Source organism: Crocodylus siamensis, chromosome 2 (assembly GCF_052110815.1).
Source record: "Crocodylus siamensis isolate JL-2025a chromosome 2, ASM5211081v1, whole genome shotgun sequence".
Classification (NCBI taxonomy): Eukaryota; Metazoa; Chordata; order Crocodylia; family Crocodylidae; genus Crocodylus; species Crocodylus siamensis.
Genome location: NC_143396.1, coordinates 252182739 through 252206897, shown reverse-complemented (window position 1 = coordinate 252206897; position 24159 = coordinate 252182739). Strand labels below are relative to the sequence as shown.

The 24159-nt window shown below is 41.2% G+C and overlaps 1 protein-coding gene across 1 annotated transcript; it reads left to right on the top strand.

Annotated features, from left to right (window-relative positions):
• Positions 1 to 1068: 1068 nt before the first annotated feature.
• On the top strand, positions 1069 to 23629 carry FBXO33 (F-box protein 33). Its single transcript, XM_090033648.1, has 4 exons — positions 1069 to 1632; positions 11167 to 11277; positions 18074 to 18759; positions 21607 to 23629. The coding sequence occupies exons 1-4, from the start codon at positions 1100 to 1102 to the stop codon at positions 21876 to 21878; spliced, it is 1602 nt and encodes a 533-aa protein (XP_089889774.1). The 5' UTR covers positions 1069 to 1099; the 3' UTR covers positions 21879 to 23629.
• Positions 23630 to 24159: the final 530 nt, after the last annotated feature.

Below are 24159 nucleotides of genomic sequence, written 5' to 3'. Positions count from 1 at the left end.
TGGAGCCTTTCATTGTGTTGTACCAAGACCCCTTAACCTGACTCGCCATCAGCCAAGGTTAGTTGGGCAGATGCTAAAGCAGTGCCCCAGAGGCAGGAGATCCATGCCTATTCCTTCGTGGGCCTGCGGAAGTTGTTCTGCTTGGGCTGGGGAGCTGAGGACTTGTCTGGCAGGTGGCTCCGCAGTGGGAGCTACTAGCTGCTGGAGTAATTGTCAGCGGCTCCCAGTGTTTGGTGCCAATGCCAGGAAGCAGCACCAGAAGCTGAGGGGAGGACTGTGTGAGCTGGTCCCCTGCGCCTTCCTCTTCTCCACGGCAGCAGCCCCGAGGCCCCCTCGGGCAGTCCCAGCTCCTAGGTCTCATTGGGTGTTTGACTGCGGGAAAATACTAGAGCGGCTCTTCTGCTGCAAAGGCCTCAGAAAGGCCGCAGCGGGCGGAGCGGCTTGGACCCCGGATTCCTGTGCGAATCTTCGGGTTTATCTTGTGCATCGAGCCGGCCCCCTCCCAGCACCCCCGCTCTGTCCCACAGCCCCCGCCGAGGATCCCGGCTCTTCAGGGCGGCCAGGCCCCCGGCTTGCCCTTCGGAGAAGGCAGACCCCGCGGCCGCGGACGCCGCAGCTGATCCAGCCCCTGCACCGCCACCCAGCGAGGTAGCAGAGTGCTCTTCCCTTTTCGTCCACTCCAAATGGTTTAGTCCAACCCTCCCCCCAGTGAGTCTGGGTGCGCCCTCCTCACAGCTGATTTGATAGTAGGTTCCACCCTCCTCCCCCCTCGCCCCGGCTTGTCTGGTGGTCGGTTCCATCTCCCTCTGTGAGCGGGGGGGAGGAATTTCTTTTTCCCACAGTCAGCGACTACTGATGGGTTCCCCCTGTCCTCCGCTGCCTTTTACTCCCTTGCAGCATCCCCGCTGCTCTCAGCTAGATTCTTGAGTGAGTTGGTAGGTTCCCGCCTATCCATTGGCAGCAGGTACCATGCCCTCCTCCCGTAGCCCGGTGGTACGCTCCGCTCTCTCACCCACCCCCCCCTCCGCCCGCAGCGGTGGTTCGCGCCGGCAGCGGGCGAGCGGCGGCGGCCCCGCCCCTCCCCCCCGCCTTGTCATTGATGTTGTTGTTGTTGCGGCAGGAGGCCGAGGCCGAGGTCGGGCCGGCGCCGCGCGGGGCTGCAGCGGGGCCGGGGCCCGCGCCCGCGCCGGGGATGTCGGTGTGCGGCGGGGCGGTGGGCGCCGGCTCCCTGCCCAGCGAGTTGGTGGTGCACATCTTCTCCTTCCTGGCGGCGCCTGACCGGCTGCGGGCCTCGGCCGCCTGCTCGCACTGGCGCGAGTGCCTCTTCTACCCGGCGCTGTGGCCCCGGCTGCGCCTCAGCCTGCGCGTCTGCCCCGCCGAGCGCCCGCGCCTCGACTTCCTCATGCGCAAGTGCGGCTGGTTCGTGCGGGAGCTGCGCGTCCAGTTCGCCGCCGACAACTACCCCAGCGGCGGCGGCGGCGGGGGGGGCGGCCTGGCGGGCGACGGCGCGGTGGCGGGGCCGGGGACAGCAGCGGCCGATGGGGAGACGCCGCTGTGCCCGCGCTGGCTGGAGCTGCTGAGGACCTACCTGGAGCTGGTGCTGTGCGTGCTGAGCAGCGTCCGCCACAACAGGTAGTGGCCCCACCTCGCTTGCTCCCGCGGGGCCCTGGCACCTTCCCTCCATCTCCACCCCGAGGGCCCAGGAAGCTGGCAGGGGAGAGGTGGGAGACCTGCCCAAGAGCTCAGGAGAGCAAAATCACCCCCTGTTGCCTAAGGGAGACCAGCGTGGGGAAAGGACTTGTGTGGCTGGGGCAGCAGGAAGCTCTGAAGGTCTTGCTCCTTTGTAGTTAGGTGCTGCACTGACTTTGGGCAAAGGGGCCTGTTTGACCTATGAGGTTAACATGTACTTGAGGCCCACGGGATAGCAGTTAGCTGCCCTGTTATGGGAGGGGCTACTGGGGGTATGGCAGTTGATCTCAGGGGGAAGGTAAAAAGAAAACGGGCAGGATCCTGGACGGAGACCATGAGAGCAGGAGCGAGACCATGTAGATGAAAGCTGGTGTTTGAGGAATGGTCTGAAATCATCGTTGGGACCTGTGATGTGGCTTGATATATTTCCAGTTCTTATGGTACTCACTTTTTGAAATACTGAGCCTGCCACATGTTGCATATATCACACAACTGCCTGCTCAATCACGCACTGCATTTAGACCAACCTCACGTACAGACTAAGATCCTCCACAAGGGCAAAGTAAATATCATGCAGGTGGTGAATTGTATGATACATTTAGACTAGCCACACGCATGGCAGTCATTTTGCCCCAGTGGCTAGTCTTGCTTTGTAGGTAGGGCCAGTCTGAATGTATTATGCAATTCACTAGTTGCATGATAATTACTTTGCCCTTGCATCTGGTCTTATTTAGCAGCTGGTGGATCATAGGGTACCCTTAGACCAGCCACACATGCAAAGTAAGACTGGCCACAAGGGCAAAGTAATTGTCATGCAACTGATGAATTGCACAATACATTTAGCTGACCCCCATGTACAAAGTAATTATCACTCAATAAAAATGACTGTCCAACTGTAAGAAGAGCTGGCCAGCTACAGAATTGGTGCTTGAAAATGTGTATTGATTCTAGCTTAGTTCTATCCAGCTTTAACTGAAATGTGTAGAAGGGTCCTGTATTAACAACTTGTCAACTTAGTGCTTTCAAGGGGTTTGGTATTGGGCAGGGTGATGGTTATGCTGTTTAAAGCAGTACAAACATCTTGCATTGTATTATCATGCTAGCTGCAGAATATCAATATAAAATAAGGCATAGATGTGGATTCACTTACGAGTGACCCGTTGTGCAGATGACAAGGACAGTTGGAGCTGTGCAAGAATTAATTTTTGTCAGGAACAAGAAATCTGGCATTGAGGGGGTCAGAATTTATAAGTTTGAACTGTGCTAAATCTAAAAAGACTGTTCTATGCAAAAGTTTCAGATTGTGTTCCTCTGTATTTCTTCTTTGTGCATAAGCAGACCCAGCAGATACAGCATGCTGAAAGTAACGTGTGCACTATATTGGTAGTGTGCAAGGGGAGGGGGATTGTTTCCACAGTAAATACTAAATTTAAGCTAGTTAGACTCTTTAGTTGCTATGTAAATTTGTTACTGAAAAATAATGTGTAATTATGATGGCTGTCTTCTGATATACTGCAAATCCTTAAATTATTTGGTCTTATACAGGGAAGCTTATTTACTTAGGGAGAGAAATATATTTAAAGAAATGTGTGACTTCTTGAGATCAAAGAGAATGAGAGTCTTGGAAAGACAGGGAGATGGTTGGACTCCTAGCCTGGGATTTAGGAGACAGGCTGTGTTCTGTTTTGCCATAGACTTCCTTGGTGACCTAGGCATTCAGTTTTTCAGAGCTGCAGCCCTTTCAATCTTTAGAACAGTAATAATAGTAGTTCCTTGAATTCACAAGGTTGTGATTACAATAAATATAAAAAAATGTGAGGTGCTCATGTACCTTTGTGTGTGCTTTGATACCAGTTCTCAGGATATGAAATAAAGAATATTATTCTGTTGTTGTCACACAAAAGGGAGAGAGAGTTCTAAATCAGTGATTGTCAGTAAAGGTGCCATGGCACCCTGGGATGCCTTTATCCTTTTGAGTGTGCTGCGGGGTGCCACACAGTGTTTGGGCTGTTAGGTGTGCAAACATGATAAACACAGATTTCACATATGAATCTGTAGTGTCAAAAACATTTTGACCTGTCATGGTCTTTCTGAGTTCCTTGTAACAGAAGAGTTGTTTTATTTTTCTGTAGTCAAAAAACAAGGAAAAGTGTAAGAGCTGAGGGGTGCTGTGAGTCTAATATTGAGAACTACTGCTCTAAGTATAAGCTTGAGTCACTCTAACACAAGTCAAGATTGAGAGGCTTAAGGAAGTTTGAGCACAATGATTCAGAAAACTCAAATTGCTCTTCTTATAATATAATATGATCCTTCCTTAGTTAGAAATAAGTATATGTTTGGCAGGTGAGAAAGAAGTATCTTGTTTTCACTTTAATGCAGTTAGCTCAGAGGTACTTCCTGTGCTGGAAGGGAAATAGCTTAGAGTCACAAAGCTTGTTTCTGAAAGCCTCAAATCTGCTTGAGGTCTGAGTTAAGGGCCCTCACTTTTATATTTAGTACATCCCTTGCACTCTCTCCTTCCACTTACTAATAATGCAGAGTTGTCTTGCTGTGCTGTTATTCAGAAGTTTTTACCTGTTAGCCTGCTTGTGGAAGATTCATCTCCTGTCAGCCCCTAAGTGAAAAATGTTGAAGTGATGTTAACACTTCAGTAACTGTCAGAGGTATTTGAGGCAGACACTGCTGCCTGAATTGATTTCTTTTTTTTCAACTTCTCTAGTCTATAGAACAAGAGACTTCCCAGTTTCTGTCACTTTTTGATAATAAAGAATATATTTTTATAAGAATATAACTGTAAATGCAGTAGTTGACAAGTATGGCAACATTGAACTTAATGTAAATTGATTTCCTGAGCCCTATGTCCAGTGAAAAATCCCCACTAACTGTTTGTGATACCCAGTATAGCATTACTGAATTTTGCTACTGAATTATTGCTATGCATTATTCCACATCTGTAAACATTATTCTTGTGTTGGCTTGGAAGCTTCTTGACTCTAAATTGCCTTAGTATTTTACCAAATATACATTTTAAACCTTTTTTCATATTGATGAATGCTTTAAAAATGGAGTAAACTTTTTTCCTTTTTGCCATATACCAATACAGTTTAAAATTTAAAACATGTTTTAAATAGCAGGTCCCTGCAGGTTTTGTTTTTTTTTCCTATCAAGTGGATTGTGGTGGAAAAATGCCTTGCCACTTAAAGGTCCCTTGGCAAAAGGAGGTTTATTTTGTTGCTAAGAAGCAGCCAGGTGTCCCTTGATATGAAGACTGTCCTATGAATCTTCCTTATATTTAACTCCAGTAGTTCAGTAAAGTCTCTGAAATGTATAGCTTCACACATTATTCCAAACACAGTATGTACAGAAACCATAGTAAAAGTATTGAGTAGAACTGGCAGAGTGAGTGACATATGCTGGTTTCCAGCTCTGTATTATGGTATTGGTAGGTTGTACCATGGGAATTTTTATGCAGTGGAATACCTTGTGGAATTGCATGTAGCTGTTATATGCTTCTGTATTAAAGCTTATTGCAATAACGTGTGGGCTTAAAAGTTACTGGTAAATTAGCCAAATCACAAACTTTAAACAATGGCTTCTAAAATAAATATATGGAAATCCCAAATGAAAAATGCTGCAGTTTCACTAAAATATAAATCTTATTAGCTTCCTCACTTCCTGTCATAACATGCTCTTCTCTTGAGTTGTATTCCATGGTTAAGGTTATGGCTAAAATGGTTGTTTCTACAAGGACTGCAGAACTCAAGAATGACGCAGGATATAAAACAGAAACAACTCCTCTTCTGGTATTTTGCTATAGAATTTTACGTACATTTTCAAAAATGAAATCCAATTTTTATTCACATTGCCAGTGTTTGGTATTTTTGAGTTGCTCCTTCCTCTCCTTCCTCCCCTTGTTCATTTACATGCTGCTTCTCTGTTTTGAAATTAAACAGGTAGTACATCAGGCTGCTTGTTGTTGTTGAATAAGCCAGACACAAGAAAATAGTAATACTGAGTTAAAGACAGGTGTTTCAAACAAGTATCCTTATGGCTTGCATTCTGCCCTTGGACACTGATTCACAGTTTATCTTGCCCTGAAGAAACACAGCAGTATGCAAGATAGGTGGTAATGAGCTCCTGATTATTCAGGAGCAAGGTTAATCCTTAAAGGTGAGTGGTAACAGTTTTCTTCAAGTTAGAAGTTTGTTCATAGGATTGCAAAGGAAAGGGGGTTTGGGTAATAAGGAGAGTTCAGCTGTGGGAATTGGAACTGGTAAGAGATGCAAATAAAAATATGTAATTGGAGAAGGTACTGAGACATAGACCATGATTCTCTTCCTAACCCTGCTACTGGCTTCCTGCATGACCTAGAGCAAGTTGCACCATCTCTTTTCCTTTAGTTTCCTTAACTGTGAAAGGGAGACAAATTTACACTTTACAAAAGGAAGCAAATAGTTTGAGATCTGAGAGGTATGATTTGCAGAATTTCTGGTTTCTCCATTGGAATGCATCTGAGGGTATGGACAGGGAAACATTTTGCTGAGTTGAAACATGAGGAACCCTTATCTTGCATCAGCTCTTCTATGGCAACTGTTCCATGTATGCTTATGCATGAATAAACTGAGACAGCTCCTTTCTGTTTCGTTTTCCTCTTATAGTGAGGTAGGAGCATATGTGGAGCTGCTGATGTATGGTACCTCTCAACCCTCCTGTTCACCCGGTCTAGCTTGTTTGTCTGTCCATACCCTAATGTTCCAATAGGAATGAGGAAGGTTTTAGTAGCGAGTTGTTTCTTCTACACCTCTGTTCAGTTCTTGTCACGAACAGAGAAGTCAAAATCTGCTGTTCAGATGTCTTTAACATTTTGAGTAACTTCTTGGTAAAAGATCATTGTAGCTACTTTAAGTCCAGACCTAAGAAAGGACACTTTGTGTCCAGAAGCTTATCCCTATCAACTATGAGTTGGTCCAATAAAAGAGACCCACCCCATTCCCCAAACAAAAAAAATCTAAAAAGCCCCCCTTGTTTTCCACATTTCCAGTACCTCATGGCTACAACACTGTACCCTCTTGTGATCTTAAATCAGAATTGTATTGAATAGTACAGTAATTCAGAGAATAAGAGTGAAAAAATATTTCGGATGACTGTGTGGCTCGGGATGTGAATACCAAATGATTAGAGGCAAGAAATATTATCTTGCAAAGTAAAAAAATAGTGAAGCTTCTTTTTTTCTTTTGCGTATAAGGTAACATATGCTTCCTTGTTCATTGGCTGTACAATGTAGTTTCAGATACTTAAAAACATCTGATGTTAAAGCTGATGAGTCTTTGTTGGAGGTCTTTTAAAAATGTTCTGTGCAATTCACCTTGACTGGAAGCTTAAGCAATTTTAACACTTGCAAACAAATGAGAAAATATGCTGATATTCTTAATGCTGGAATTGCTTGCATTTAAGAAACAGTCTTTTAAGACTTGTGTTTTGTATTAGAGGTATATAGATGCAAAGTCACTGCAAACCTAATTTTGAAACAGCAGCAGCCTATTCTTTCAGAGCGTCTGCTGGATGTAGAAAACTGCTGCTTCATTATTACTGAGTATTATTGGCATTGAAAAGGATCTAGTGTTCTAGTAGCAATTTACTCCTACTTATTTTTAATAAAGTAAAAAAAAAACAGTTTTGTAACTCTCTATAGCAACAAACTGAGAGGTCACTAACAGACAATTGTGAATACTAATAGGGAAGAAAAACCAAATACAGAATGGGAGTAACTGGCTTGGCAGTAGCACTGAGGAAATGGATTTGGAGGTTCTGGTGGATAACGAACAACTCGAGTCTGTAATGTGTTGTCCTAACAAAGCAAATACATCTTGGTTGCATTAACAGAAGTGCTGTTTGCAGGAAGTGATGGTTCCGCTCTTCTTGGTATTGGTCAGGCTCAGCTGAAGCACTGTGTCCAGTATTGGGTGTTGCATTTTAAGAAAGATGTGGAAAACTAGAGAGGATCCAGAAAGTGAACATGATAAATGGATTGGGATACAAGTTATTTTGATGGAACTACTTATGTTTAGTTTGGAGAGGAGATTAAGAAGAGCAGGACATGAAAACACTAATCAAACATTTCATAGGCTGCCATAAAGAAGACAGAAAAAATAGTCTCCCTTGTCATAGAAAGCAGGACTTGAGACAATTTATTTAAATTTCTGCAAAGCAGATTTAGATCAAAGAAAAAAACCTTTTAATTGTGAAACAACAGAAGAGGCTGCCTTGGGACATTGTAGGAGTTCCTTCATTTGGAGGTTTTCAAGAAGAACCTGAACGGGCATCTGCCTGGGATAGTTTAAAATCTGGTATTTCTACAATGGAATCAATTATTTTTGAGGTCCAGTTCTGTGATTCTCTTGAACCCACAAAATTTTAAGTGGCAGCTTGGAAGAAAGTTAACTTGTGATGGGTCATGAGGCTGTCAGGATATCTAATACTTTATAAGTGGATATTTCTTTTTCAGTTGGAGAATTGTTTCTTGGATTAGGGGAAAGGAGAAAATCCTTGGTGAAATCAACAAGTAGATTCTTACCTGTTTGCTGCTCTCAGAAAAGTAGGAAGAAGTTAGTGCCTGTTGTCTTCTTTCTTTTCCCTGTAGAAAACTAGCTTGTTAATTCTGTGATCTGCCTGATCTATATTTGTGTAGAGAGCAAGGATTCAGATTTTATTAAAACTCCAGTATGTTAGCAAAATGGAGCACCTGTCTTGAAGGATTACTAGGATTTAAATTTAACCAGTCAGAATGACTTTATCTGTATTGAGAATTTCCCCCATTTCCCCACACTGTCAATCTGGGACAGGCTATTTCTAACTGAGGTAGCAATCATGAAAATGCTAGTACAGGTGATGAATGGTCATCTCTACCATTGTCTGACCTTTGAATATAAACAGGACCTATGTGAAGTGTGTGATGGACCAGGTTTTTTTTAAAGAGGTATAACAAGTAAATCTACAGGTCTTCAGTGCAATGAATTAGTAGAGAATAGACTGCTTAGTATGTTGGGATAAACTTTGATAAAGAAACAAGAAAAATATCAGCTAGTAAAGAATATCTTGCCACTTAGAGATATTAAAGACTCATTTTTTGGGGGAGGGCAGGACTGCCTCTGCGTGTCTGCATAGAACATAGCATAACAGCAGTCTAATAATGACAGGCCCTTGGATTTCTGTTTAAGGAAAAAAAAGTTCCTTTCCTTTGCCAGTCCATCTGTGTCAATTCCATTAAGCAGGCATGGGGGAAGCGGGGGAGAGCATGACCTCATCTCATCACTTTTGTTTTCATTTTATTAATTATCTATAGCAGCAGTAGGCAACCTTTTCTGGCAGTGGGCCAGAATGACCCACCTTGGGTTAGAGGGGGTTGGTTCTAAGACTTGTTTGTAGCTGGTTCTCCTCCCCACAGCAGCACAGGGAGAGTGCCCATGGCCATCGCTTCTTTCTGTTGTCAAAGCCCCATGTCCATGGACTGGATTCAGTGACTTCACAAGTCTTAGGTTGCTGACAGTTGTGTGGTATCAGTTGTGAATTCAACTACCTGGTGACCATAAAATCAGATCGGTAGCAAATGCAGAAGACAATCCAGGGGGTGGGAGTAGAGCTCACGGAAGGGGCAGGGCTAATTAGCTGCTGACCTTTGTGTGGTACCAGATCAGTGATAGAGCCTTGCTCACTTGCCTAAAATAAGCAACAACTGCTATTGGGGGACACTTGTCAGGGAATTGGAATTGAAAATGTTAGGTCATAAATGAATCAGGAATATTTTGTAATACCAGTGCTTAGATATAAAAACATGATAGATTGCATCTCAACTCCCCTAATCTTAGGTGCAACTTTGTTTGCCTGGGTCTGCAGCAGGTGAATTATTGTAATGTTCTATTCATTTCTAGTAACACAGTGTTTTCACTGTGGGAGGTTCTCTGCCATTGCAGCACTGGCTTCCAGAGACTCTGCTAGTTGTATAACACATTTGGAAAAAGGGTTTTTGGATGCTGGACTTAAAGCTGTTAAGTCCTGAAGATATGTATGCTTCAGCAAAAATAATGGCCATAAGAAATATGTTGCTTATTGCTTCTCTTTTTTGGCAACATCAGCACCGGTGTGACTGAGAGAGTGCCATTTTGCAGGAGCACTGACAGTCATGTTACTTCAGCTTCTTGCAGAGCGAGGGAAGATGTTTGTTGCATCTTGGAGCTACGTACATAATTGTTCTGACATGTATAATATGCAGCAAGAATATGTTCAATAATATAAGGAGAGTATCTACTAGCAAAGATGAGAGCCAGTGGCATTTTAATATCTACAGCAGCATTGATCAGATTGAGTCTAGGAACTGCTTTGAAGCGTCAGTCTATGACTGGTAAACCAGCAGAAATAGGCATTAATAAATTCTAGTACAGAAACTGCAGATTAAATTAGTGTCCAAACTAAAAGGATTATGCAGTCTTCCTCTTGCAGTCCTCCACAGTTTATTGGAAAGTGAATTATCAAGATGAAATATTTTGAAGGCCCAGGAAAAAAATTAACCTGCTATATATATATATAAAGTATTTAGAAAATGTTTGAAATTTAATTACTTTTGAAAAGTTAAAGTAGCTTTAAGTACTACACTTTCCCTTGGAAATATTGTAAACCAACCTTTACAGTTTTCCAGTCACAATTTTTTAAAAATCTTGTTTTCTCTTCCTTCCTGGAAGGTAGAAGGAACACAGGAGGAGATGTTGAGGAGGAGGAAGTGAAACTGACAATACATTATGCTGAGACATTCATATCATGTATTTAATTTTTTTTTCCTTTAGTAGTCCTTTAAAATGCATTTGAGAGTTATTGTGTGCCAACAACCATCTCATCAGACTCAGTGAATCATGTTGGAATAATTTGATGTTGCTGTCTTTGACATAATGTAAATTAAATGCAGACTTTTTTTCAGGCTTGCTTCTTTCCTGTCTTAGATCTTTGTGCTGTGTTCCATCCCACTGTAGTTTTTGAAGATTAAGTGCAACTTTCATGGGTCACAAAATGTAAAAATATATTAAACGTCATTCAGCAATTTTAATCTGTAAGACTGAGAGTAGACAACAGGCTCAAGCATCAGAAGAATTGTTCCTGGTAATGTTCTCCTGGACAGAGATCCATACTCAGGCCATGTTAGTACAGTTCCTCAAAACTGAACAGGTATTTTGTTTCTGCAGTTGGTTTCAGCAAGTCAAACTGTTCCCCAACCCCCCTGAAAAGTTCAGGTTATCAACTTTATTTTATTCAAAATTTCTATGTTGTCTGAACCTGTTGAACAATGGGGTGTTTTTTAAGACTGAACTGGATTGCCTATGTATTAATGTGTTCTTAAGTCTATTTTAAAAATTTCCAAGAATGGTTTCCCTATAGTTGCCTTGCTTTTATTCACAAAACAGTCTATTTTTTTTGCCTTGTTTTTAATAGGAACCTCCAGAAATTAAGCCTTTTTGGGGATATCAGCATTCTACAGCAACATGGAAGTTTATCAAATACATACCTCAGCAAGGTGGACCCAGATGGCAAAAAGATTAAGCAGTAAGTTCTCTTGTACACACTAGCAAAAAAGTAAGAACTGTAATAGAATATAATCTTCTCTGCCTTGGACGCAGCACTTTCGCTCCTGCAACTGCTGGCTCTAAAGCAGTTGATATAGCTTAAGTTGGCAATGCTCAATCATCTGGCACTGTGGACTGGATGAGTGGCGCAGGGTTGATTCATGGGCGAGATCCAGCATGGAGTTGAGATCCAGTGCACTGTCTGAGCCCCACATGCATGATCTGATGTGCCACATCTGGCCATGGAGTGACCCTACGCTTGCTATTTGGCATGGTGCCTCTAGGGCTGTGACAACACTACCACTGCTCCCTTGCTGCCAAATTCCTGAACGCATGGGGAGCCCTCTGGGTTGAATTCAGCCCACAGGCCAGAAGCTGAGCACCACTGACTTAAACTGATGTAGTAAAATCAGTGCAAACACTATGTGGATGGTCTTGTTCTATAATAGGGGTAGGCAACTCCTGGCATACCATAGGCATTTTGCTTGGCACTGGAGCCTCAGGGCAAATGGCGGGGAAGGGGCTGGGGATCAGACCCCTTAAAGCTTTCCTGCTGTCCACACCTAGCACACGAGCATCTTACAAGTCAAGTTTGCATTCTGCCCACAAATGTTACAAAGCTGTTCTGTAAGGAATGACTTCTGGGTTGGGAGTATAAAACTGTTCAATACTTTAATGAAAAGGGCCAGAAAATAGAGGACTGGGGGGTGAGGGAGGGATTTTTTCTGGCCTTTACAGGCACCAGCAGAAACCCTTATGTATGAATCTACATATCTCTCACACTATTCCAAGAGCACCCATGTCTGTTCCCACCTTTCCACAAATTTGTTAACCATCTCCAAACAATTCAGATTCTTTGTTCCCACCACTTTTATTTTTCCCTCAGAAAACTAAACTTTATTCCTCCAAAACTTTACTCCTTTTCAGTAGGAATCCTCTTATGATTTCCAGTCTAAATTTAGTTTTAGCCAGTTTATAAGGATTTATCTTGATTTGTGTCACCTGGGAAAGGATTGAAAGGTGGGGGAAGCTGTTGGTGGTGGTAGTTGGGTTTTTTTGGTATAAGTTGTTCACAAAAGAGTTGCACTAGTTTACCTATATTGGTAAATAGACAAGCTCTGTGTGTCAGCTCTTTTAAGCTGTCAAAGCAGGTTAATAACAAGATCCATTAATTCCAGGCTCTAGGAGATGAGTAGGTCCTCTCCAGTTCTTATCTTAACCTGTATCTAAATAAGTTCTGGAACTATTCTGATATTGACTGATTTAGTGTATGGGAAACCTGTAAACTGTGAAAATAATCTTTGCATTCAAATAGTAGACATGCTGAGACATAGGTCCTGCTCAGTTTATGTAATGCAGGCATGGAGTATTATGTAACACATAATGCTGTATTGCAGTACCTAGGTACAAGTTGTAGCTGCAGTAAAAGCTCTGACTCTTGATGTTCTTGTTTTTTGTGGATTTCTCAGCCCCTTGACATTTGATTTATCAGTATTTTTAAGAATTGGCTCAACAGAAGCTTCTGTTTTTTGTCAGTTCTTTAAACAGTAAATTCTGTTAAGTGATATGTACTTCATAAATAGCAAGAAAAATGTTGTTTTAGAAGTCCTATCCAAAAACTTATTCATGATTTAACCTGAAGTTCAGGTGTCTTTGTTACGCTGACTCTTGTTTTTAACATGTTAGAAGGAACAGATATGAAATAGTGCCTTTTTTATCATTGCTAGAAGAAAGCTGCATATTCTGAGGGTAGTTTTTTTTCCTAAAGAAAATTGGCAGGTTTTCCTTTTTGTTGAAAATATGATGGGAGTCCAACTGAACTGGCACAAGTTATTTTAGGAAATAATTCTCAGGATTTTTAATTCCTGTTTATGTACACCAAGGAATATCATATTTTATGGTGTGAAGCTTGGTTATAGCTAGCTTTTATTTTGGAGTTTGATTTTTGCAATATACTGAGCAGTTCCTGGGGATGCCAAATGCATTCAACTTCCATTAAAGCCAATTAGGGATGGTTAGTTCCATGAAGATTCAGGCCCCAAATGGTTAGTGAATGTGACACACTTAGGTATTTGTCTGTTTTTGTTTATTTTGGGGGGGGGGGAGGGGGCGGGCAGGTACTTGCATCATAATTATAAACTTCTGGGAATCTCCAGAAGAATTCTACAGTGGGTACAATCTTTGCCAACTGAGAGCTGCTAGGATTCTGTGCCCAGTGGTAGCTAATGACTTTAAGCAGGCTTTGGCACTTTTTGTTTAAACAAAATGCAGCCATTACTCTCTTACTGTGACAACTTAGTGCTGGTTCTGTAGTGCTTTGGGTAAGTTGGGTGTTTGTTTAGTCTAATTTTATTACAAACTCTAAGTAAAAAAAAAAAAAAGCTTACGTTCACCACTGAAATGCAGTTTTATGAAACTTTTACCACTATGCTACGTTACTACATAATGGGGGAGAGGGATCTTGGAATCATAGTTGACTCCAAGATGAACGTGAGCCAACAGTGTAACGAAGCCATCAGCAAAACCAGTCGCACCTTATTGTGCATTAGCAGATGCATGACCAACAGATCGAGGGAGGTGATGCTCCCCCTTTATGCAGCACTTGTCAGGCCACAGTTGGAGTACTGTGTCCAGTTCTGGGCGCTGCAGTTCAAGAGGGATGCAGAGAATCTGGAGAGGGTCCAGAGGAGGGCCACTTGTATAATTAGGGGCCTCTGTACAAAACCCTACGAGGGGAGGTTGAGAGATCTGGATCTTTTCAGCCTTCACAGGAGATGTCTGGGGGGAGACCTTTTAGCAACATGTAAGTTTATCAAGGGTGGACAACAGAGAGTTGGAATGCTATTTACCAGGGCACCCCTAGGAGTAACTAGGAATAATGGGTTCAAACTAGTGGAGAGTAGATTCAGGTTTGACATTAGAAAGAAATTCTTCACAGGAAGGGTGGCCAGAATCTGGAATGGGCTGCCAAGAGAGGTGGTACTATCACCTAACTTGGAAGTCTTCAAGAAGAGGCTTAGATGGGCACCCGACTGGGGTCGTCTGACCTCGGTCCTTTTCCTGCCTGGGGCAGGGGTTTGGACACGATCTGTGAATATATTAATAACTTAAGCAGTTCAGTGGCTTACTCTTAATGTTTCTGATATTAAAAATGGCTCAGTTGTATTAAGTGAATTTAGTGTTTGTGATGAATTGGCTTCACAGTTCTTAATTCACCTGGAGAAGCATGGTATGGATAATGCTTGTACAGCCCCATTCAGTGCCTTCATCATCCTAACTGGGCCCACTTTGAAGGGCAAAAATTTATTTTAGTTTTCATGTCCATTCAGTCTTTGGCTTCTCTCCTGTACTATGAATGATGAGGCCAGTTAGTGCTAGTTGTGAGAGTAGTGTTTTAATGAACAATTATGAATACAGAAGTGAACTGAGATGGGTAACTTTAAGATACGTTTACTGTTCTGGTCTGGATAAAGATTTCTAATTGGTTTCTTAAACCATTGTTTTCCCTAGTGTAATCATTTTTAGGCTTGAAGTGTATCATGTCTCAGAGAGTAGCTAGCTGACTGTTTGCAGCCTTTGTGACATAACAGTTCACTTTAATACATCTTCAGTCAACCTTGACACTTCGAAAATTTCTCTGCAAAATTAAATGCCTTAGAATTCTGTACTGCCAGAATAATACTCTCTTGATAGTTTGTAAAATATCCATATTGGCTATTATGTAACATACTTTGAAGAGAATAAATTAAAGCATCGTGCTTAATTATGGTAATTATATGCTGATATTATAAAAACAAGAAAAACCAAACCCCTCTGCTTCTCTGTTTTTTGGGGAGTTTGGGGTTATATTCAGCTTTACAGTAACTCCACAGGCTTTAAGGAAAGAGAACCTGCCTTCTGACCTTAAAGGAGACAAGCCTGGAGTTAAGTAGCAACCCATGCAAGAGGTCTAGGATGTGATGGAAGTTGTGGCTATTTCCAAGCTGTAGTTTTGAAGTGCACTTTGGAATTCTTTAGAGGAGCACATTTAGACTTAATAAAAGTGCTAAATTATGAAAAGCTATATTAAAAGATAAATGATTGGAATTTTTATTGAAATTCTTATAAAATAACAGATGGAGAGACATTTAGATGAATTGGTACCTTTGTTGCTAAACCTGTAGAACATGGGCCATGGACAAGCCTTCATTTTTACCAGCAAGAATTTCACTGAGGAGTTGGGTGGTGCCAGTAGCTTTGAAATCTCATGGGGCTGGAAACCAGGACATGGAGAGTCTCTCGGCCTTGTCCCTGGCCCTGCGGATGCTGCTTCTGCTGCCAGGCTCATAGTCTTTGGTATGGGGTTAGAGAAGGAAAGCATGGAGACAGACACCAGAACAAAGGCCCCAGCCCGTTGGATGTAACTTCAGATTACATCTCTTGGGCCTCCCTTTTATTAGGGCATGATGTGGTTTATTAGGGCAAGATTTCAGGGCTGTCTAACAGGTGGCTTGCAGGCTGCATGTGGCCTACATACTCCCAGGACATATCTCACTGCTCTGGCAGCCAGGTTCTCCAAGCTCCCCTGCCCTCCTCTGGCTAATACTCCCTGCCCTTGCTTCTGGGGGTGGGGTGGCATAGTAGGAGGGGGCTGGAGTGCCCAGACTGCATGCACTGTGGGGAAGGGAAACTGAGCTTCCTGCAGAACGTGTGTGCCTGGGAGGAGGGGACAGGGTATAAGGCTGTGTGTGTAGTGGGGTTGCTAGGCTGTCTGTACAGTGGTGGAGAGCCTAGAGGGCTGCCAAGGTGGCAAGCAGCTTTTGATGGGTTCAGTGTAGTGTTCTTGCCTTGTGAGGCCCATGTGGCCTCTGGTTGACTGGAAGTTGAACAGCCCTGGCTTAACTGATAATCCTCAGCCTTTAAACTGAAGGAGTTTTGGCTCAACATTAGATAGCTGTCTCTTATTTCAAGATGCATAGGTTTTTGTGGACAGAAGGGTGTTATTGGTTTAAGTCTAGGGAACCATATAATCTCACTGCTGCCTACTGTGTTCTTGAGTCTTGATTGATCAGAAACCTGTTTTGGGTGAGGTATTCTTTAGTGGAGAACAGTACTAGGCATCGCTGAGCAGCTGTGGTAATGAAGTCGGAGTGTGAGTTCAAAAGGAAAATGTATTATTTACTATATGAGCATTGTTGCTTTAAGACTTGACAGTCTAAATCACTAGAGAAGCACACTTAAATTTCTCCCTCCCCCTCTGAGCTAGGCATATGCAGTAATATTATATGAACATACATGCATGTCAAGATAAAATTACTGTCTACTGAGCCTAATTTAGAAGAAAGGTTTAAAATAACAAATGTTTTTTAGGAATGGCTGTATAGAACATTACAAAATACAGCGAGTGTGCCATAGGAGCACACTTTTTTTTTTTTTTTTTATATCTTTCTAAAGATATATATGTGAGAAGCAAGGCTTTTTTTGAGTGATACGTTTTGACCAATTGTGTATCTTGGATAGAGTCGGATAAGATTTCACATGCAAGACATTCTTCTTCAGGCACACAGATAGTAACTTTTGACATTTAATGTATGCATGCAAACCTGGATTTTCTTACATAACTCTGTGCTTGAGTGGTCGTGAATCTATGCAGTGGACAGTGATATGTATATGTAATATTTGGTTATTGTTGCATTTAAAGTACCTCGGGTTTTGCATAACGTGTATTCCTTGATGTTTCAGGCAGCAGTGTTAACCTGAATCAGCCCCTTTCCTGCCAATGCTAATCTCTTTCCTTTTGAATTAACAAGGGCTCAAGATTGTGCACACAAATCTACACATGTACAAAACTTATAATGTAACTGCATGCTCAAAGAATACCTGTGAGGAGAAACAGAGGTCTGACAGCTATGGGCAATGATGATCAATGCATTCTTTTTAGAGAGAGTTTGGTTGCATAGCTGGCATTGTTTGATTCGGGACAACTTATCCAAATCCATTTTTTTCTAGACTTTAGTGCACTGTTTGAACCAGGTATCTAACTTAAGCATTCCATTCATAAAAGCATGGTGACAGGGATGGGATATGTGCCTATTGCTACTCTTCTGTGGTTAATATGAATCTGTTTTTAAAGACATTTACAATATAGCCATATCCAAATCTTCCTCTCCAATGAAGCTCCTAGAATTATTGGCATGCTGAAGGTGCAGATATTCCAATAGCCTTGCTATTGTATATACTTAAATATTAAGGAAAACCAGGTTAATTAGCATGGTCAGGTAGTGCATTTCAAACTTGTACAAATCCAAATTTCTCTCAATATAGTTGAAAGCACTGATGAGCTCTTAAGATGATGTGCTGTGCCTAGAAGGTTTGCTGTTTGAGATGGGAGAGATCCTGCTGTTTTGGTATCTGAGTACAGGAAGCATTTTTAAGTGGTACAGTCTCATAGTTGCACAAACCTAAAATGACTGAATGGATTTTAAAAAATTGAAATCTGGAGAAAGCTAAAATATTGGAATCTTCAGTTCAAAGAGCAACACTTCCTGTAAGAGATTCAAAATGATTTGTTCTCCCAAAGAGAGTTTGTAATTGCAAAACCACTTGGATTTAGGGCCGGTGCATCATTTTGGCCCTGTATCTGCAGGCAGTCCATCCTGCAGGCTTCTTACTGACTGTTAATGACATATATGGAATTGGACATAAATGAAAGTAGTATCATTTTTGAGTAATACTATGCAACTGGTAAGACTGACTGATGTTTAACAGGATTGTTGTTGCTTATGTTTTGTTTGCAGAATACAGCAACTGTTTGAAGAAATATTGGGCAATAGCAGGCAACTAAAATGGCTGTCTTGTGGGTTTATGCTGCAAATAGCAACTCCCACATCTCTGTCCTCTTTATCAAACCCCATTGCCAACACCATGGAACATCTGAGTTTACTGGACAACCACATCCCTGGAAATACCACTCTTATCACTGCAGTTGAATTGGAGCGCTTTGTGAATCTGCGCTCGCTCGCCTTGGATTTCTGTGATTTTACAGCTGAAATGGCAAGAGTCTTGGCTGATAGCAACCATGTGCCTTTGCATCGACTGTCTCTTCTGGTCCACAATGTTTCCATAATGCACAAGTCCTTGGACAACATGCCAGAAGATGAGAATTGGAAGGCACTGACACGCAATAGCACTAATCTCCGGGTCTACATAATGGCATTTGATGTCAAGAGTGATGATATGCTAAGGATTCTTAAGCCTAGTATCCCATTAGAGAGGATTCACTTTGACAGCTACATCACTTGCGTTTCAGGGGCTGTTGTTGACCTCATATCCAGGCAGTACGACAAGTTCCTCACTCATTTTATACTAATGAATGATGTGATAGATATGTCTGGCTTCCCTGATCTTAGTGACAACCGGAATGAAGACCCCCTGGTTTTATTAGCATGGAGGTGCACAAGGCTCTCTCTCCTAGCAGTACATGGTAGGTAATTCTGTGGACAAACACAGTGCATTTCTTTGTCCTTTTTATAATACTTAGCCTTTCTAATCAAATTATATTCATAAATGAGTACTTATTACTGTCCCCAAAATCCTGCAGCATGTTGTAAAGCACAGCTTGTATCATACAGATATTGAAAACATATTCTCATGTCTTCAAAACACAGAAGCATAAATATCCTAATTTGTATTTATTCTTCCTAACAAATTGAATACAACTAAACTTACTCATTGTAAACAATTGTGACTGTTTTCCTTTAAGATTTTACTTGGGTGTTTATATAGGTCAGGATGAGTGAAAGATTTATTGTTATCAAAGTATGTGGCATCTACAATTGCATGGCCTATAGGCTTATTTAGAAAGTGGGGAGGTGTTTTGTTGTCTGAGTTATTTATTTGATTTATATGCTGCCTGGGGTAACAAAGGCTCAGAGCAGAGTAGATAGCTCTACATTGTGTTTGAAAAATCTGAGACTTGGAGGTATTTATTGCTTATCACAAATTATTTCCTGATTGTAAATCTATATGGACAACAGCAAAACTAGGCTCAGAAGAGATATCACTAATCTTGTAAGGATCTACCAGCAGTTGCCAGACTGAAGCATTAGTGAACAAAGACGAAGTCTCCATTAGCTTAATGTAGCTTGGTTGTCTAGATAGCACGTCTAGCTGACTCCAGCTGAAAGCCATGCTGGCAAAACCTTGGGTATGAAAACAACAATATTATTCAAGAGCTTTGTCATCTTAGCTTATGTTGTTTGTGGAGGTGATGTATACCTACACCAGTGGAAGACTTCCAGTTTAGCTGTTCTGGCATAGCTACAGTGGCAGAGGTTGCATGGTGCAGACGAGATGAATGTTGGGGAATATGTTCCTTCAAGTGTAATGTGTGGGGTGGAGTAATGTAAAGTGCATTTGTGTGACTGGAATGGACCAAGATGTCTGTGCCTTGCTGAGTGCCATCAAGCACTATTTCTATTGGTTTAGTCACTAGCTGTTGTTACAGCTAGCATTGAATTAATACGTGGAAAGGTCTGAAGAGAAACTAACTGGCTAGTCATCACCTTCATTGAACAGGTTTGTCTCCGCCAGGTCACGTTAAATTAATGTTACAGGTTTCCTAAAATTGCTAATGTGTAACTCATGCTGTAACATGACTGCATATGCTTTATGAAGACCAGCCACTAAAGGGTTCCATCAGTTGATTCTTACAGATTCAGCCAACCAGATTTGTAGAAGTGGAGCCCATTCCCACATCAAATAGTTTGTATGTCTGAGATCTACTCCTTTTAGCTCAAGCAGCTAAGGCTTTTATTTTTAGTGCTAAAAGTTACAAATTCAAACTAGTTTGTCCCACATGAACAGCTGTGAGTTATCCTTTTGCATGGGAGATTCAACCAGCTTTCCTAGGACATTTTCTTTTCCATTTGCTTTCTTCTTTAATCTTTTTATTTCTCCACAAGGCCACCAATTTTGGGGCCTATGCAACAACTTGTAAGTTAGGTAAGTGTTTTTTTGTTTGTTTTTAAAATAAAGGAGCACTTACCACTGAATTTTTAAAAACTGATTTGACGTGGATGTTGTAATTTTGCTCACAATATGGGGTCTTCTCCAATACAAAACTTGCCTATAGCTGCAAGTTAACAAACCAGTGTGTCCATCATGAATGTTCTAATGTTGGCACTTGTTCACTCAGTAAACATGTAGATAGAGGGATAGAAAAGCTAAAATGTGTGAACCTGGTCAATAAGCAAGGACTTAAAATTACATTATCAGAATTTACAACTGATTAGGGAAAGCAATTTAGAGCCATTTCTCTTCTTTAATAACATGTCTAGCACAGAAAAGGTGATCAGATAGATTAACTCTGATTTCAAATTAAAAAAATTGTTTCTAGTAAATTTGCCTGGGCTGAGAAAAGAGTGTGAGCCTATCCTGCCACCAAGCTGCCTGTACAGATGATTTGCCATTTGGTTGAAAAAATAAAGCCAAGAATCTGTAACAACCAAGTGAATTTACTGAAGCAGGTCATGACATGGATATGTAGCTTTTAAGAATTTGGAAAGGACGACTTGATTTTTTTTTTTTTTTTTAATTCTTCCAGAAGCAACAGTCTCTCTCAGATCAGTTTAGTTAGTTTAGATTATCTTAAATTACCAATATTGCCTGTCTTGTCTTTTTGTATAATCCTTACACCTGTTTAGAGAGGGAGTGATTTTGTAAACATGAGTTTTCAACTTATTTTGGGTCTACAACTTAGTTGTACCTCACTGGGGCCTGAATGGCAACACACATTGTCTCAAGTTTGTTTGTTCTTCTTTGAGTAAGCACTTCACTGGAATACTGCCCTGCTACTGGCTACGCTTATTTAATTTTTCTGGGAAAGCAGTTGCTAAAAATGATGTCCTCATGTGGGTCTGGTATCCTAGTTCCTTATAGTATGATATTTTAGTCTACTGCACTAGACTTATGGTTACTTTGGGTAGAGATGGTAAGCATTATTTGAGCGTAGCAAAACTCTTGGAATTCCTTCATTTTCTTAGGTGATAACTGGCAAAGCAGACATTTGTGAATGCCCTTGACTAAAAAATGTTTTCGCTCAGGCTTCCATGGGAAGCTCCAGGAGCGGTAAGTGAAAGGGTCAAACTCTCATTCCTTTTTTCATCAGGCATCTTCTAGTTCAGCCTCAAATATCTTCTCCCCTTTCCACTAAGATATTGTACAAAACACCCCATCAACATCGTTGAAGAGTAAACCACAAAGCCAAATTCTATACCTTGGAAAGGGGTCCTACAGGAAATGACTATTTTTCTCTCTTTTCTTTTAAAAGGTTACACTGTGTGGGCTCATAACCTCATTGCAATCGCTCGTCTTCGTGGCTCTGATTTGAAAGTTTTAGAAGTCACGGAAGAAAGCATTGACTTCGACCAAGGTGAACTAGCTGATCAGGATGTGGATCCAGTACATAACCTCATTGAGCAGGTATCCCTTGGATTGGGTCGACCTTGGCATGCAGTCATGGACATAGAATTACTCAGTGTCTTCACTGAGCCAACTCGTCATTTTTATAGAGAGATGCAAAGCTTCAGTGAAGGCATTTAGCTCTTTTTTATTTACAGTTCCTGTGGTTACATATGCAAGTAGGGTCCTATTATGTTTTTCAGTAGTGTGAATTAACCCCTTTTGTGCTGTGTTTAATCAGTATTAGCTATATAGAATTATATATGTGTATTCTACTTCTTGATCAAAGAACGTAGTCGGGTATTGGTTTAGAAGCTGAAAGTGGCAATGTTTAGGGCTTTCACGGTTAATGGACTTGTCGACCAAACCTTAGAGAGACAGCCGAAAGTTGTCTGAGGTTGCCGGCTAACTTCTATTTTTCCTTTCTTTTTTTGACTAACTCTGCATCTTGAATTATTTTACTCTTAGGTCAGAGTTCTGTGCTCAGGAGCAAATTCTTCTTAATGTCCATATCCATAGCCTGGTGAATTTTTTTTGTGCAATCCTTGTTGCATAAGCTGGTAGCATGCTACTTAATGAGCTTAAGAAAAACACAGGAAAATACTACTTCCCAATGCCAGTTCATAGTAGACTTTCACTTCCATTTCACATGCAGTTTTTGAAGCATGAATTACTCCCACTCCCTTTCTCTCAGATATTACACAGTAGTCTACAGCACTGTGTAGCTTTTCAGAAACTCACCTGAATTTGTAGACTTAGGCTATAAATTGTAGGATATCTGATCCTTTGTAAACTCATTGTAGCTTATTCTCATGGTCTATCAGCTTCTCCATACAAGTTAGCTTTGGGCCCAGATTTCAACGGAAAATGAACATATGCTCCAATGGGGTAAAAACCATAACAATGAAGACACAAATTTCAATGTACATGCTTGCAAACAAACATTAGTCGTGAAATCCCTAGCAACTAAGTCACTGGATTTTCTCTGTCAGCGCCTGTGTCAGCTGCCAAAGAATAGATTAAAAATGAAGAAGTGCCCACATGCTGGCAGGGGCAGGCCATCTCTTGGCCAGCCAGATACTGCTAGATTGTAATATATAAGGTCGAATTTCGACCTGTGGTACACAGCTGTGCTGTGGCTCAGTCAGCAACCTCAGAACTCTTAAACAAACATGCACCTGTTTCACTGTGAATAGTGAATGTAAAGGAAGGAGAGGAAAGCGAATACAAAGCTTGTTCTATCACAGGTATGAGCTGCTATGATGCATGAAGAACATTCCATGAAGTATGTTTTAAAATCTTGTTATATCTGAGAGGCTTTAAAAGCCGATTAACTGTTTCAGGGCAACCGCGGTACAGACGTGGTCTCTGTGAGACTTCCACCTGACCCCAGTTTTAAGTGGTACGAATGTTGTGCATTTAATGTTAAAGGACAGTCTGCAATAATAAAGTAAGTGGCCAACGTGGGTGCCCAGCAGTGCTGAGACCTGGCTGCTCTATTGTAAGCTTTGGAAAACACAATTTATGCAACAGATGTCCAGATATGATTCTATTTATGGAAAAAGTTTATATGTGTTTTACAAATGGTTTTACCATCTTATATTAAAATGACCTTTTGACAGGTGTGCGCTGTTTTGTCTCCAGTGAGCACATACCATGCGGATTTTATATGTACATCAGTAGAGTGAATCCACTGGCACAGTGTGTGTATATGCCAGATGTGGTGAGATTTTATCTTATAAATGTGATCAGATTAAAAAAAAAAAACTCCTGACAGAAAGTGTAAGGAAACCAGCTGAATGCTTGAATTGATGACTGATGTTGTATGGTTTATGTTAAATGTATATTCTTTTAATCAACGAATAAAGCATTAAAAATTGATCATTGTAAAATATTTTATTGTATCAGCATGAGGATTTTTTAGTATTGAATAAACTGCAACAATCATTCATAAACTGTGTAAAATTGTTAGTACCCATTGTATTTAAGTGCAACAAAGCTTAAAGTTGAAGTCCTATAGTATTCTCCCCCCCTCCTTTTGACTGACACTTTTTTATCTGCATTTTAGAAGAATGAAGTGCTCAGCAAAAGATTAGGCCAGCTAGCACAAACCTGGTATTACATGTTTGAGATGACTTATTAGACTGATGCAGTAAAGTATAGACTGTAGAATATAGGAGACCAAATTATTTTTTTCAGAAATTCCTACACCAGTTGCAACTGCTTAAATCAAAATCTAATGTGCTCTAGAAAACTGTGTAGTAGTAGTCTCTTCAGTGTCCCACTATTAAATAGATTCTGAATATCCACAATGCTTCAGTTTGACATTTTATCTATTTTACTAAAGCCCTTCATTTAAATATTCTGGATGGAAACTGCAGGTGGTTGGTAAACTGACAGCTGCTCCACCATGCCAGTGGCT